Below are 16,165 nucleotides of genomic sequence, written 5' to 3'. Positions count from 1 at the left end.
CAGGCTGTAAAGTTCTGAGATGACAAGATGATATCTGATGAATAACGGTTATTCCATAGTAGTGACATTGTGATGTCAGTGGCAGTTAGACAGTTCCCCCCAGTGTCAGAATGCCTGCTGCAGTCCCGCTATAAGTTGCTGATCACCACCATTACTAGTATAAAAAAAAAAATTCAAGTATATGTACAGCCATTTGTAGATGGCAAACTTTCACATAAACCAATTAATTTACACGTATTGGGATTTTCTTTTAGCAAAGACATGTAGCAGAATACATTTTGGCCTAAATTTATGATGAAATTAGATTTTTACATTTTTTTTACTGGATATGTTTAATAGCAAAAAGTCAAAAATATTGTTTTTTTTCAAAATTGTCAGTCTTCTTTTGTTTATAGCGCAAAAAATTAAAACCGCTCAAATACCACCGAAAGAAAGCTTGTGTAAGTTACTTGGTTTACATTAAAGTTATAGCATCTACAAATGGCAGTATATATACTGGGATTCATTTTTTAAATTTTTTTACTAGTAATGATGGCGATCAGCGACTTATAGCGGGTCTCCGTCGGGCATTCTGACACTGGGGAACTGACTGATATCCCCAGTGACACCAATACAGTGATCAGTGCTAATAAAAAGCACTGACACTGTACTAAAGGCACTGGGCAGGAAGATGTTAATATGTGGGGTGATCAAAGGGTTAACTGTGTGCTGTTTTACTGTAAGCTGTGTGTGTGCTTTCAACTGTAAGCACATTGCGTTGTATGGCTCTGCTATCCAGAGTCATACAAAGCAGTGTGCTGGAACTGATCGGGGAGAGAACTGTATTGTTTACATATAATTCTTTCCCCCCGCCAGTAATGCTCGGTGATCACCGGGTGCTGGGGAGTAATCAGCAGCTGGGACCTGGTGATTAATAGCGGTGCTGGTAGGGCTCGTGTGTGCCCCCCTACCTGGAAATGCAAAATCACATAAATATACCTGATTTTGTGCACCCCTGCGTCCCTGTAACAGTATATTTGCTATATGGCGGCAGGAAAGCAATTAATAAAAAAAAAAAAAGTACCTTCTATTGCTCTCAGCCTCCTCTAAATTTTGTTTTTGTTTTTGTTGTTGTGATCTGTCTTGCTGTTCGAGGGTAGTTTACGTTCATTCTCTATGGTCCCACTGTACTTAGGAACATAGGAACATAGCCACCCCCTCTTGCTCACCCCTGAGATGGAGTATGGGATATGTACAGTAGTGTGCATACAGCAGTGCACATGACCACAACTAGCATGCACAGCTCATTCCAAACAAAAAGTGGTGAGGGGGAAAAGGAAAGCATTGGAAGCTCATGGAGGATGTTGCATGACCAAAAAACACAGTGAGAAAAATGTATTGGCTGTACCCCACAGCCAGGCGAAAGGTATTTTACACTTGTGTTGTTACTTGTGCTTGGTGATTTTATTCAACCAGGTGTGCCAGAGAGGCCAAGGTTGTTTTGGAGTCGAGGCTGGGAACAGGGAACCCAAAGTTACCAAGGGGCTCCTTTGGGGGTGGCACTACACATGTAACATCTTAATGGCATTGGGGGGCCAAACCTTCCTGATATGAGGACTGAAGTTCCTCTTTAGTAATGCTCTTCTAATTTGCTAAGTAAATGTCCCCCCATGAATTATAAATGATCTAACAAGGGTCGCACACTTATTATTATACAGCGCCAATAGTTTGCTGAGCGCTTTACAATATAGAGGGACACAATACTGGAACAATACAGTTCAATACAAGAGGGATAGGAGGGCCCTGCTCCTTGGAGCTTACAATCTAAGAGACTGATGTTAAAAGCACAATGCATGTGCCCATGAAGCCCCTCAACATAGACCAGAACACAAATCATACACATACAGGGGGGATTTACTAAGCTGCTGAGTGCAAAAACAGGCAACAAGCTCACTTCTACCTAGAAACCAATCAGCTTCCAGGTTTTATTGGTAAAGCCTAACTGAACAAGCTGAAGTTAGAAGCTGATTGGCTACCACCACAATGTTGCTGAGTGAACCAGTTTTAGTAAATCTCCCCCACAGTGTCTACCTCATCAATCCTCTGTACTCTTTAGAAGTGAATTACAGTAACCACGGAAGGAAAATGCCACAAAGCATTACGTTGGCCCCCTCACGGTCCCATATTCACCTTCATATAATAAAGTCAGGTGCTCTGCTAACAACACTCATTACAGAATACAAGGCAGGTCGACCTGCCCTCAATAAACATGTCTCCTCCTCCTCCTCTGGAAGACGTGCACGCAGGCTACGTACGGTGAGGGAGCTTACTTCCTCTTCCGATTGCAGTGTGTCCTTGTCCTTTAGAGGCGGCTGGTGAGCAGAGAGGATGGGAAGCATGTTCCGGAATGTCCTGGTAAGGGCGGCCTGGAGATCCTTCATGATGACTGTGTACAGGCGGTGCTGGGCTCATGGCGGGGAGATCTCTGTATCCATGTCCTCATCACACTGAAGTGTATGTGTTCTCTATGGACCGGTGACCTTGGTGCTCCCGGCTAATCGCTTCTACAGCAAGCTTCCTGTGTGTCAGATTTGTAGGAAGGGGCATATTAGAGCGGGTATGTGTGGAGATCCCTGGACTGCTGTTATGACTGTGTGAGCAGACACGTCACACTAGATCAGCCTTTACTGACCTGTGTACATTGTCCGGGCAGGTGTCAGGGAATCCATTCAAAGTATTTCATATATGATCAGTGAGAAGAATGCTCTTGTTAGAGAGGTGATCAGTGTTTAGGATGCCCCCCTCCCTACACTGGTGATTAGTGGGTAAGATGCCCCCACAGTGGGGATGGGTGGGTAAGATGCCCCCGCCCACAGTGGGGATGGCTGGGTAAGATGCCCCTGCCCACTGCTTTGTTGATCGGTGGGTAAGATCCCCATACAGTGGGTAAGATCCCATCCTTCAATGGTTCTCAGTGGGTAAACCCCCCCTTTCAAAGGTGCTCAGTGGGTGTTAGCTCCCCCCACCTCCTACAGTGGTGCTCAGTGGGTAAGCCCCACTCTACAATAAGACCCCCACTCATACAGTGGCGCTTAGTGGGTAAGATGCCCTCTCACAGTGGTGCTCAGTGGCTAAGATGTCCCCCCTATAGTACTGATTTGTGGTTGGGATGCCTGCCTACCTTGGTGATTGGTGGGTAGGATGCCTCTTACAGTTGAGATTGATGGGTTGGATGCCCCTCCATTACAGTGTTGATCAGTGGAAAAATTGCCCTTACAGTGGAGGTCAACAGGTAGAGTGCCCTCTTAAGTTGGTGCTCAATACAGCATTAATCAGTGGATAGAATGCCCTTACAGGCAACTAAAATGTCATTCTGCCAATTTGCTAAGTAACATTGGATTCGGTGTGTGCAGTCACCACCAGGTAGGAGGGCAATCAGCCATAAGTACCCCCTAGTAAACTGTGTAGAAACCCTGGTTGAGGTGGTTGCTCTAGGTCAGGGGTCTCCAAACCTTTCAAACAAAGGGCCAGTATACTGTCCTTCAGACTTTAGGAGGGCTGGATTAGGGCCAGTGAGGATAGAAAATGTCCTGGTCCCAGCATCAGTGAGAATAAACATGGCCTTAGGGTTGTTGGTTAGTAGGAGTAGCGCCCCATCTTTGGTATTAGTGGGAAGAATAGTACACCGTCATTGGTTTCATGGGAAGAAGTACTGCCCCACTGTTGGTGTCAGTGGGAAGAATAGTGCGCCTAGGGCCACATCCGGCCCTTGGGCCGCAGTTTGGAGACCCCTGCTCTAGCTGATCCTCCTACTATGGAAGCCTTTTGCTCAGTAGAGTATACACTGAAATAATGCATGAATTACCCAGAGTAGGAGTGTGCTGTCACTTCCTGCATTCTGCAGCAATGCTACCACATTGGTTTACAGACTCTACATGTCTGCTTTTTTTTCCTTCTGCACGTCTGTATTATCTGTATGATAACAAATTAGAGCGGAATCCTGTCCAGTATTTTGGAAAAATGTTTTCCAAGGGTCATGTCGCTAGAAGGGTATATTACATTTACTTTTAATGGGCATTCTGTCAACAAATGATTGTGCAAGAGTTGGTTTCAGTGATAAGTAATAAAACTGCAAAAAATATTCAAAAGACCTCCTGCGCTTAAATGGAATCCTACCCTCAAAAGCTGCTGACACTAACCTTATACCCAAATAAGTGAATAGTCAATTAAAATAAACAGTGTAGCGCTAGCAACACTAAAAAATATATATATATGAATATTAAGTGAATCAGTGATTACAATACACATCCCCTAAATATATATATCCGAGATGATAAACAAAGGAGTAAATAATCGTGTCATGCGTGAATTCACTTGTGGGGAATATCCAGTGCATAAAGTGACAAATCCAATCTTAATTCAATATTGTGACAAAAAACATACTGGTGCTCAAAATTGGTGAACAAATAATCAATTGCAAAGTCCAAAAAATATAATAATAATAATGCGATGCTTTATGGTGGGCCTCCCACTTCACTCTTCATGCAAAAGTAATGTGCAGTGTGCGTGATTCACATGTGCCAATGCTTTAACGGCCAAAATGCCCCCTCACCTCCTTAAGTAGACCCCACAGGGCCAGCACACTTTGAGGATCAAGCGATCCCTATCAGAATGGGTTCCTCTCAGGTTTTCCCCTCTCGTCTCCAGCCTCCACCAGACTAGTAACCAGCTCCTCCCAGGGTCATAATGAGACACAAGCAGAGACCCTCCATAGTGCAACCAGTTTTATTAGATCAATTAACAGATAAAAAGAATTCCACTCACATTAGCCACAATTTTTTACAGCTTCCTACCACATGCTATGGGTGTACTGCATGGGTATTAACAACAGGGTGATCCAATATGGGCCCCACGCCGGAAATGACGTCACCGGAAGCTCCTCCCCACGTACCGACGTGTTGCGTCACGTTCAACACGTGACTTCAGGGTAACGCCCATAGAGGACAGGGCTTCCTTATATAGGAGAACTCGCACCAATAATCATCCAGAGGCGGACCTCTGGCGTCCATTTTAAAGGAGCCAGTTTCCCACCATTGCCTGCAGACGCTGACTTATACTCGGAGGAATAATAACCTCCGATGGCCATAATCTAGAAGTCAGTATCCTACTACAAAATAATGGGTGTTATCAGTGCTATATCCTATTAAAGTGCATGTGACTAAACTTGCTCCAGGGGAAATATATAATAGAATCTAATAAAAACAAATTAAAATACATGAATAAAAACAATGCTCCAAACAATTATTAAATAAATTAACACATTCTTAGGAGGAGAATAAACCCTTACCAGTAGAAGTGAGCCATCTAGTGGAAAAAAATAAATGGGGCATATATACTAAAAATCCTCATATAGGCTCATTTAATAATAAAATTATACATTTATATCTACATAAAAGAATATATTTATAAAATGTATTTATATAAAACTATACTCATCAAACTCTCACTTATTGATCCCTATTAAGATCAATAAATAATTAAATAATAAAAAATGGAATTTATTAAAGAGGGAACCTACCAAGCCATACAGACACCCATAGCATAGGTTCACAACATTAACATGATCACTAACAATTAATAAATCACTAGTATGTACCAGGTCGATATAAATCTAAAATTTAAAATACAATAAAATTGTCACCAATAGAATATACAGACAAACAATATCCCATATCTAAAAGTCACTTAAAAAGCAATTTAAGTCAAAATCCACGTTTAGACCCCTCGGGCGGGGCCTGCGTTCGCATCTCATAAATAAACCTTGACTCTGCTTGGCTAAGGGAACGTACTTTATTAAGTCCCCTCCAGTGACCTTTATACTTTTCAATGCCCCAAAATTTTAATGTGGAGGGGTCTCTATTATGATGCGTCAATAAGTGTCTAGACACATTGTGCTTGGGAAAACCTTTTTTTAATGTTCTGCACATGTTCACGTAATCGCTTCCAAAGTGGTCTCTTAGTCCTGCCCACATGTTGGAGTCCACATGCGCACTCCAAACCATATATAACCCCCTCCGTCCTACATGAAATAAAATCTCGAATCAGGAACTCTCGTCCTGTGGAATAGGCTGTAAAGGAGAACATCCTTTTGTTATGCCCTTTGGTCTCTTTACAAGCAAAACAATTCCTACAGGGGAAAAAAACCTTTCTGGTCTAGAAATGTTACTCCTTTTTTATTTCCTGGTGGGTCTACCACATTTTTTACCACTTTATTCCTGATCGTAGGTGCCTTCCGATAAATAAATGTGGGGCGTTCCAATAAAATTTTATTTAAAATGGGATCCGCTTTCAACACTGGCCAATGTCTTTTAAAGATTCAACTTTTTTACAATGTACATTAAAATCTAAAATTATGGCTACCTGATCATTAATATTCATATCTTTCACTCTATCAATCAACATCAATGATCTATCCATTTCTCCAATATTCTTTATTTCTTTCTTAATATGTGTTGATGTGTAACCTTTTTTCTCAAACCGTTCCCCAATGATTTTAACCTGTTCTTCATAATCTGCTTCCAACGTGCAATTTCTCCGTAGACGCACAAACTGGCCCTTAGGAATGTTTAAAAGCCAGGGGGGATAATGGCAGCTATCAAGAGGGATATACCCATTCCTGTCGGAGATCCTCAGCAATCACCGGGCGCTGGCGAGTAATCGCCATCCGGGACCCGGTGATTGACAGCCGCGGCCACGAATGGCGGCGTAGGTAGGACGCGCGCGCACCCCCTACCCGGAAAAGCAAAATCATGTATATATATATACATGATTTTGCTCACAGCTGCGGCCCTGTTACAGTATATCTGCTATGGGACAGCGCTAAAGTGGTTAAAGTGGCCTTCTAATTCCTACTGTTTTGGAATTGTACTGTCTGCCCTCATGCTGTAAAGCACTGCGTAAACTGTTGGCGCTATATAAATTCTGATAGTATCATCCTTATTCTCCCAAAAAACTCCATACACATCTACTTCTTTATGGCCCTGTAATCTATATTTAATTCACTTCTTACTGTGTTTTTCTGCCTACTTGTAACATCCTCTGTGAGCTCCCAAATTTAGGATTTTTTACAAATTCTAGTTAAGGATTTTTGAAATCAGAATTTAGTGTCTTTCAGATTGTGTGAAAAGTTGAAATCAGTGTAGGTCTCTCAGACCGACCCTTTCACTATGGTTGTTGGATGTGCACACTTTAGCTGGCCACCTGTAGACACTGAGCAAGGCGTTTACAAAGAGGTGGGTGGTGGTGCATGTAATAAGTCACATTCCCTCCAGGTTGGGGTGACATAGGAAAATGTTAGGGCTGCCTGTCTCTGGGGAGCAGTAGTGATTGGAACACGTTTTTCATTTGCCTACCTTGGCCAGGTCTGGCAACATACTAATATGTTTCTGCTAGAAGTTGAGAGGTGTAAGGATTGGTGCTTTATACATGGATCATGTTTTGTTTCAGGCCCTCCGTCAGATCTCCCAGCGATCCCTAACGACTTCTGCCCGAAAGTCACTGCAAAACAAAGTTCCAGAAAAACAGAAGTTCTTTCAGGTATGTACATGATTTTATAATTGTATTCTCACAATATTACTTTTGCTTGTCAAATATGCATGGACAAGTGAGGGGAAGAGAGGAACAGTGGGCAAAATTTCAAATAATGACTCCACATTAACCTTTTAAGCCCAATTTAGCCGTCTCTTTTTTCTGTAATACAGTCCTACCCTTGTTTGCAGCACCTGGGAGAGTCGTGGCTCTCGCACAACGCAGCAGTCTAGGTCATGATTGGTCCAATATGCCCAACTGCACACTACTTCAACTAACAGTGCTGCTCAGGGAGCCTGAGATATTTTATGATTTTTGTATGGAAACCGCCATCTGACTTGTGTGCTGCCGCTACTGGATATGTCAACCCTTGCTGCAGCACGAAGTATGTGAAATAGGCACAAAACCACAAACTTGTGTTACCAATTGGACCTTAAAGTATAGCTAAAGGCAAAACTTTTTTTTTTTTTTTGTTTTGTACAGAGTGGAGGTAGATTAGAACACTTGTTGGGTTTTATTGCAGTCTGTGCCCCCATTTGGAAGATTCACCCTCTCTCTATTTGTCCTGTTTTCCATTATCATTGAAAATGAAGGTAAAGAAAATCCCAAATTTTGGCTTGTCCCCAGAAAAGTAAGAGAGGAAATCTTCTTACAATGGGGACACTAGTTATGGTGACTGGGGGGTCCCCAAGGAATTCCCCTAACTTGCAGGGATTATCTCACTTCCTGTTTTGGCTATGGAACAGGAAGTGAAGGGAAATCTCTTAATTGGGACTCTGATGGCAAAAATAACCTGGCAGGGGTTGTAACCCTCCCTTACTCTATCCAAAATGAAGAAAAGTTTTGTCCATCATTCTACTGTGAATAATTTTCTGTGCTTTAAAGCTGATCTTTGGCTTTTAGTTGTGTTTTTAAATAGTTAATTCGGAACAATCTGGTCCAAATGGTGTCACAAGCTCTGCTTCATCCAGTCAGTGGAAGCTTTGTACTTTTCATAGAATACAAAACTCCCTGTGAATAGCTGTGAAAAATGTAATGAATAAACAGTGCAGCACTGGAAATATGATTGACAATAAATATTCTAAATAAATGATATTAAAATCAAAGTTCCATGTAAACAGTCTGTGTGATTATAAAGTGTCAGGTGACTGGTAGACTCAATAGTGGTGCTCCGTGAGAAATAGCAGAATTGCGCACTCACCAGAAGTAAAATGATTATACGCGTTATATATCACATCCAGAGGTATCCTCATCAGGTATAGGTCTGGTCAGGTTAGGTGTTCCTCCCTCAAGGTAGTAATCATCAAATGCCCAAAAGCGGAATCGCCACCTGGTGATGTAGGAGTTGAGAGGAGACCTGGCTGTGTGTTGCACTTTCTGCTACAAACTGACAAAACATCTACAGCTGGACGCTGCTAACCCTGTGGATGAATTATGGACGTGTTTGATACAGCTTGAGATTGGTGATGATCCAGACCGAAGAATTAATGTTGCACTCACCACAAAAGAGGAGTATTTATTCAGAGCCCAGTATTATGATCCAGTTACCTTACCAAGAGGAGGAAGACATCCTGTAAGCAGGCAGCTCCTTCTACCCATCCCCTAACAGGGACCTCTGGTTACCTAGACCAGAATAATTCCGCTTTTGGGCATTTGATGATTACTACCTTGAGGGAGGAAAACCTAACCTGACCAGACTTATACCTGATGAGGATACCTCTGGATGTGATATATAACACGTATAATCATTTTACTTCTGGTGAGTGCGCAATTCTGCTTTTACTCACGGAGCACCACCATTGAGTCTACCAGTCACCTGGCACTTTATAATCACACAGACTGTTTACATGGAACTTTTGATTTTAATATAATTTATTTAGAATATTTATTGTCAATCATATTTCTAGTGCTGCACTGTTTATTCATTCTGTTTATAAGGTTTATGTTGGTTACCTTGAGTGCACAGCTGCTGTCTGGATAGCGCTCACTTTTACTACTAATATCATTGTGAAAAATGTAGTTCTGCTTTTGGAGTGGAATTGAAAGTCTCTGTCCTACACCCAGAACACGGCAATGTATAACGTATGCTGCTGAGGCTACATACAGCGCTGAGAGCCGCTGCATCTCTTAGTGAAGTAATTCGTTCATTTGGACCAGTTTAGTTAAAACAAACAAAATTAACCTCTTCACGCCGGCCGCACACAAATGTGCGGCCTCCTAGCGTCTGGGCCTAGACGCCGAGCGGCCGCACATTTGAGTGCAATTAAGAAAAACATATGTGCTGAGAGCGCGTGCCCTGCGCGCTCCCAGCATACATGTCCGGTACTCATGGTAAGGTCCCGATCTCTTCTTTCGATCGGGACCTTTCCCGATCGTGTGACGGCGTTAACATAACCCTAAAACCCCGCCTCCTGGCTTCTGAAACCCTTAAAGGGCTGGGAGGCGCCGGCACCAAGGGGTTAAACTTATCTAAAAGCTGCAGATCCCCTTTAAAGATTTAAAGATGTTGTATTTCCCCCTCCCCCCCATAAAAATAACCGTTTTATACTTGACTGCATTGCCAGTGGAATTGCACAGAGCAGCCCTGAACCTCTTTGCCGCCGCTCCTGGTAGTGCCCCACCTCCCTCCCAGGCCCCCATAGCAATCCACTTTCTGTGAGAGCACTCCTGCGGGCTCGCTCCCGAACCACGCTGTTTGTGTTTATTGACAGACCGCAGAAGTCGGCCACTTTGACTTCTCAGTGGTCATGATGGCATAAGTTGTCACTAACCGCACGTATTCTTTAGTGTCTGTTGGTATAAACAAAAAAAAAAATAAAAAATCTGTCGTGTGTAAGTGCAGACACTTCTGCTAGTATGGAAGTTTGTTTGCCCCTTCCTGCCTTCTCATTGGTATTGCCCAGTGCAGCTACTTGTCTTTGTGATGGAGCAGAAGGAATGCTTTCAGCTGATACCTGTTAGGATGGCCCCAGCACTAATGGAAGAAAATTGGGTACACTGATATATAAAACATTATTGTACTTGAAGGGATCACTAAATCTACATATTATGAGATCTACATCTCGCTATCGCAAATTGTGAGTAATTATCTTTTTTTTTTTTTTTTTTATTTTACAGAAAGATGATGATGTTCCAGTTCATCTAAAAGGTGGCATTAGTGATGTAATATTGTACAGAGTGACCATGCTGCTCACGATTTTGGGTAACTAAGCAGTTTTTATCTTTTATTTTATTTATTTATTTTTTAAAGCTTGTTTCCCTCTGAGTCCTGGACCTGCATATTAAAGTGGAGGACAGTGCACCATAAAATGGCTCAGTAGAAAAACCCCTGTTAATCGTTTAAGAAACAAAAAAAATCTTTTAAAATTGTAAAGAAACCAATATGTGAAAATTAGGTTACATGACCTTGCTTCCTATTTTAATATTTGCAGTATAGGAGGAGGGATCACTTTTAATGTGACATAGATGAGAAATGCTCTGCAAAACCCTCACTGGTAGTAACACAAGATGTACTGTAAACTTTACAATCCAGTGCCGCACAATACTGACGTATTATACACAGTGTTGCAAATTTATATTGTGCATAACATATATGGAATCCTCATAATAAAGTGTGTGTGCAAATATGCAATATAACAGAAACTCCCACATAACTCATTATAAAGTGCATATAATAACTACAGTGCCAAACATTACATATACAGGGATCATCTTTCAATATATGAATCCCACATGGTAATTCAAGTCCTTATAAAATGTGCAAATTTTAAGAGGTCAATATGTTCTCATAGATATTCAAGCAACTTCCTGCCGTGTTGGAAATCACCCTTGTGTGTTTCTTCTCCACCAGTGCGCATATATACTCTAAACGCCTGGATTTGACATATAAGTATTTAGGTCAAAAAGCACCTTTCCCTTATAACCCAGGTAGATATATTTTTCTTTATCTCTCCACCTCCAATCTCCTCCACACTGTAATCCAGGTTGGTCACCTTGTAGGCTCCATGTCCCTCACTACTCCTCATCTTCCTAAAGTCTGGAACCTATGGAAATGACCAAAGACTGGGTTTCCTCCTTTCTGATGCTTTGCCAGGCTCTAACTGCAGCTGTATTCAGTTGTTCTTTGTTTGTGGTTCTTTCTGCCTTTAATTTTGCCTTCAGCAAGTGAAATGCATGCTCAATTGGGTTGAGATCAGGTGATTGACTCAGCCATTGCAGAATATTCCACTTCTTTTCCTTAAGCTCCTGGGTTGCTTTTGCAGTGTGTTTTGGATCATTGTCCATGTGTACTGTGAAGTTCCATCCAACCAACTTTGCTGAATCTGGGCTGACAGTATATCTCTAAACACTGCAGAATTTATCTGGCTGCCTCTGTCTTCTGTCACATCATCAATAAACACCAATGACCCAGGTGCCACTGGAAGCCTTGCATACCCATGCCATCACTCTGCCTCCACCATGTTTTGCAAATGATGGTGTGTGCTTTGTGGAGAAGGCTTGGAACGGATGAAACGAAGATTAATCTGTACCAGAATGACGGGAAAAAAAAAAGTGGATCATGAGATCCACTTTTTTTTTTCCCGTCATTCTGGTACAGATTAATCTTCGTTTCATCCGTCCACAGAATGCTTTTCCAGAACTGGTATGGCTTTTATAGTTTTTTTTTTTTTTGGCAAAGTCTAATCTGGCTTTTCTATTTTTCAGGCTTATGAATGGTTTGCGCTTTGTGGTGAACCCTTTGTATTTGCTCTCATGAAGTCTTCTCTTGATTGTAGACTGCCAATGATACACCCACCTTCTGGAGAGTGTCCTTCACTTGTCTGGATGTTGTGAATGGGTTTGTCTTTACCATAGAGAGGATCCTGCACTCATCCATCCCTGTTGTCTTCCGTGGGCGTCCATGCCTTTTTATGTTGCTGAGCTCACCAGTGCATTCTTCTTTCCTCAGCATGTACCAAAGTGTTGATTTGGCCACTCTTAATGTTGCTGCTATCTCTCTGATGGATTTGTTTCATTTTTGAAGCCTTACAATGGCCTGTTTCACTTGTATGGACAGCTCCTTTGAACTCATGATCTAGGTTCACAGCAATAGATTCCAAATGCAAATACCACACTTAGAATAAACTCCAGGCTTTTTACCTGTTTAATTGATGAAGAAATAACGAAGAAGTAGCCCACACCTGGCCATGAAACATCGTCTGATTCAGTTGTCCAATTACTTTTGGTCCCTTGAAAAAAGGGGGGATGGTTACTCCTAAGAGCTGTAATTCCTAAACCCTTCCTCCAATTTGGATGTACATACCCTCAAATTAAACCTGAGAGTTCACTTTCAGTCCATATCCATTATATAACTATAGCTTGAATATGTTTTGGTAAATACCTGAAAAAACTATAATTGTGCCTGTGTCCAAATATATATGGACCTAACTGTATGTGTGCTGGTGGAGGAGAAACGCACAAGCGTGATTTCCAACATGCCAGGAAGTTGCATGAATATCTATGAGAACATATTGACCTTTTTAAAGAGAAATTTTTCACATTTTATAAGGACTTGAAGTACCATGTGGGAGTCGTATATTGCAAGATGATCACACTCTATATGTAATGTTTGGCACTGTGGTTATTATATTCACTTTATAAGGAGTTATGTGGGAGTTTATCTGTTTTGTATTGCATATTTGCGCACACACTTTATTGTGAGGCTTACACATAAGTTATGCACTATATAAATTTGCAACACACAGAATTGTGCGGCACTGGTTTGTAAAGTTTATTTGTATATGTGGGAACGCATTTAGTGTCAGCAGCAGTATTTTATTGGAGGTGGGACCAATTATAATTGCGCTGAAGTATTTTGCGGTTACAAGATGTGCTATGTTGTCATTGACCTCACTATTGCTCTGAGTAAATCAGGACTGAGATTTATTGCTTGATATATCAAGCATGCTAGTTGCAGAGCAATCCTGTAAAAGATAAGGTGTGATGACCAAGGGTGAGGATTGAAACAGATGAAAATCAATTCCACTTTAAAGTGAACTTGTCACTAAGCTTGGGAAATCAACCTATAGGGTGAGAAAATGCATTCAAGTGTCCCCAGTAGATCAAAGTCCGATTAAAAACCACTGTGTAGCGTTGGAGCAAAATGCTTTTTAAATGTCGTTCCTTAAGTCTGTATGGCCCCCCTCAGCACCGAGAAAACCAGTGCATGCGCAGGGCACTCACTGATGCAGCAGACAGAGCACACTGCCATGCGTGAAGTTTGAATCTGGCACAGTTGGTAGTTCTTGCAGTACTGGAAGGCAGGGGCCAAACATCCAGCAAGTCCTGGCATCTAGGCAGGATAGGGAGAGTTGCTCAAACCAGGAGCTTTGAAAGGCATGGGAGGGGCTGCACACAGCCTACAGGTATGACCTTTAAAATAAGCTCCCTTTTTTTTTTTTTTTTTTTTTTTCTTCAAAGATTGTTTGCAGAGCTTTAAAAAAAAAAATCTGTTCATCTCCCCAGGCATAAGTCTTTTTTATGGGCTTTCCTATTTTGGCAGCACTGAGGACACCTATCACTGTGTTTTTCTTATTCATAGTATTGTGCCTGTAATCAAGTAATTGTGTTGCACAACTGCTAGGCAATATACTAGCGGCACATATAGCAAAGTCACATTTATGTACCTTCTGCAGGCAGATTTATATAAAATTTTGGCTGATTTCTGCTTAATCAAACAATTCCTTGTGTGGAACTGGATGGACAGTTTTTGGCTGAACAGCACCTACATCTGAATAGATGCAATCACTTTATTCATCCTGACAGCCATGAATGCCACCTGTCAGAATACAAAAGCTGGGAGGATAGGTTTGTCTGTCCATCCTGTTTTGTGTGGATTTGGGGGGATCAAGTGTCTTTTTCTTGTTCATTCCTTGGGGCTGCATAAGAGAAATCTCATTGGGTATTGGCAGCTTTTAGATGGTTTAGTATAACATACTCCTGCAATGGTCTTTAGGCAGCAAACCTGGGCATATACTCACAAGCATACACATTGCACGTAGCACCAAGGAGGTCAGGAGGTAGCAGGTTTGAGCTATGCTATATCCTCCTGGTATATTCCCCCCCAAGACATTACAATAAACCAGGCTTACTGTTTGTGATTGCTGCTCTGGAATGTCCTACATGCATCAACACTTGTCAACACCCATGACATTTTTTGTAATGCAAGAACACACAAGGAGATGTATGCTGACAGGCTTCCCTTGCTGTGCTATGGTGAATGATAGTGCTCATCTCCAGAGTGTCCCTGCTGCCAGAGATGAGCGATGTCACTCACATCTAGCTACATACTAGAAGCCTTGTTAGCAGCATGGGTAGGAAACTGTGGGAGGTGGGAATGCTGTCTGACTATGCTGCTCAACAGTCCTTACACAGATCAGAGTGGGGCTATGTGCTACTTGTACTTTATACCCTTAGGTGTAAATTGATGCTGCAGTCGATTTATTCTAATGCAAATGTTTGAATGCATGAGAACATTTCTGCAAAGGTGAACTTTGCCAAAATAAACCAAGAATAAAGCTTGGTTTGATTTTGAAGCCTTAAGTAATAAAACCAAGTTGAATACTGCTCCTAGTGATTTTGTTATACAATTACAGCATATATTATAACAGCAATGTTGTACTGTCTGCCAGGATGTTTTGGAGTTTAAGCAACAAAATTACGAGTTTACCAAAAAGTGGGGAGGGCTTAATTAAGACCTGTGGGGGGAAAAAAGTGCAGGTGTTCGTAGTATCACTATGTCACGGTACTTTACCTGTAATGTTATTTCATACACCTTGGACTTGATAAAAGCTGATCTTTTGGTTGTAGCTTTTTGCAATTAAATGAATGTTCAGCTTGACTTTCATCTTTTTTTTTGTTTTTTTATTTTTCAGGAACCGGTTATAGTGTATTCTTAATCGGCAAAGCTTCATTGCCTCAGAAGAAATGATTCCATGTTAAATTTGAACTCGGTCTGCTTCAATGTGATGCATCAGGGATTGTTCTGTCCTTGTCATAAAGATGTGTTTAAACTGCGGGAACCATATTTATTAAAATGTACTGTATAAACTGCTAGAAATAAAGCAGTTTTGCATTACTATTCTTACTGTTATTATTTTCAGTAATGTGTATAGTAATTAGATTATACATTTATTTAAAATTCTTTTACAATACATCGTAAAGAGGTTCCTGTCCACTATCCTTCCATTTTATCTGTCAGAATAATAGAACGGTTATTGAAATAATAAAAGAAACATTATTTTCAACTAAAATATCATGTTGATAGTGGCATGTGTTTGCTTTAAAGGGTGGTAAGTCCATTAGTGCTTTTATAACACTTGAACCTCTCAGCAATTGAAAAATGATAAGGTCAGGTCACTCTTTTTCTGCATTCAGGCAGGTTTACATCTGGGCTGCCCAAAGAGATCTGCAGGTGTCAGAAGGTTTAGCTATGGCTCTAAAATGTCATTTTACAAAACAAGATGTTCCTCTGAATTAAAATTGTATTCTTTAACCACTTGCCATCCTGAGGATTTACCCACCTTCCCGACAAGGCTTCTTTTTGCTATTCAGCGCTGCA

General features: G+C 41.3%; 1 protein-coding gene across 1 annotated transcript; it reads left to right on the top strand.

Moving 5' to 3' along the window:
• Positions 1 to 2,240: 2,240 nt before the first annotated feature.
• On the top strand, positions 2,241 to 15,685 carry COX7A2 (cytochrome c oxidase subunit 7A2). The gene is made up of 4 exons (XM_089681391.1): positions 2,241 to 2,394; positions 7,486 to 7,575; positions 10,684 to 10,768; positions 15,480 to 15,685. Exons 1-4 carry the CDS (start codon positions 2,368 to 2,370, stop codon positions 15,533 to 15,535), a joined length of 258 nt encoding a protein of 85 aa, XP_089537517.1. The 5' UTR covers positions 2,241 to 2,367; the 3' UTR covers positions 15,536 to 15,685.
• Positions 15,686 to 16,165: the final 480 nt, after the last annotated feature.

Source organism: Staurois parvus, unplaced genomic scaffold, assembly GCF_062004578.1.
Source record: "Staurois parvus isolate SC_StPar_1 unplaced genomic scaffold, SC_StPar_1.0 ptg000264l, whole genome shotgun sequence".
Classification (NCBI taxonomy): Eukaryota; Metazoa; Chordata; class Amphibia; order Anura; family Ranidae; genus Staurois; species Staurois parvus.
The sequence above is the reverse complement of the archived record's forward strand: the minus strand, read 5'-3'. Positions and strand labels throughout refer to the sequence as shown.

What these genes read in the sequence shown, in the direction of transcription:
- COX7A2 (XM_089681391.1), top strand. Translation starts at nt 2,368, where the DNA reads ATGGGAAGCATGTTCCGGAATGTCCTG. An exon ending in AAAAACAGAAGTTCTTTCAG is followed by an intron (nt 7,576 to 10,683) that starts GTATGTACATGA and finishes TTTATTTTACAG; the next exon opens with AAAGATGATGATGTTCCAGT. An exon ending in CATGCTGCTCACGATTTTGG is followed by an intron (nt 10,769 to 15,479) that starts GTAACTAAGCAG and finishes TTTATTTTTCAG; the next exon opens with GAACCGGTTATAGTGTATTC.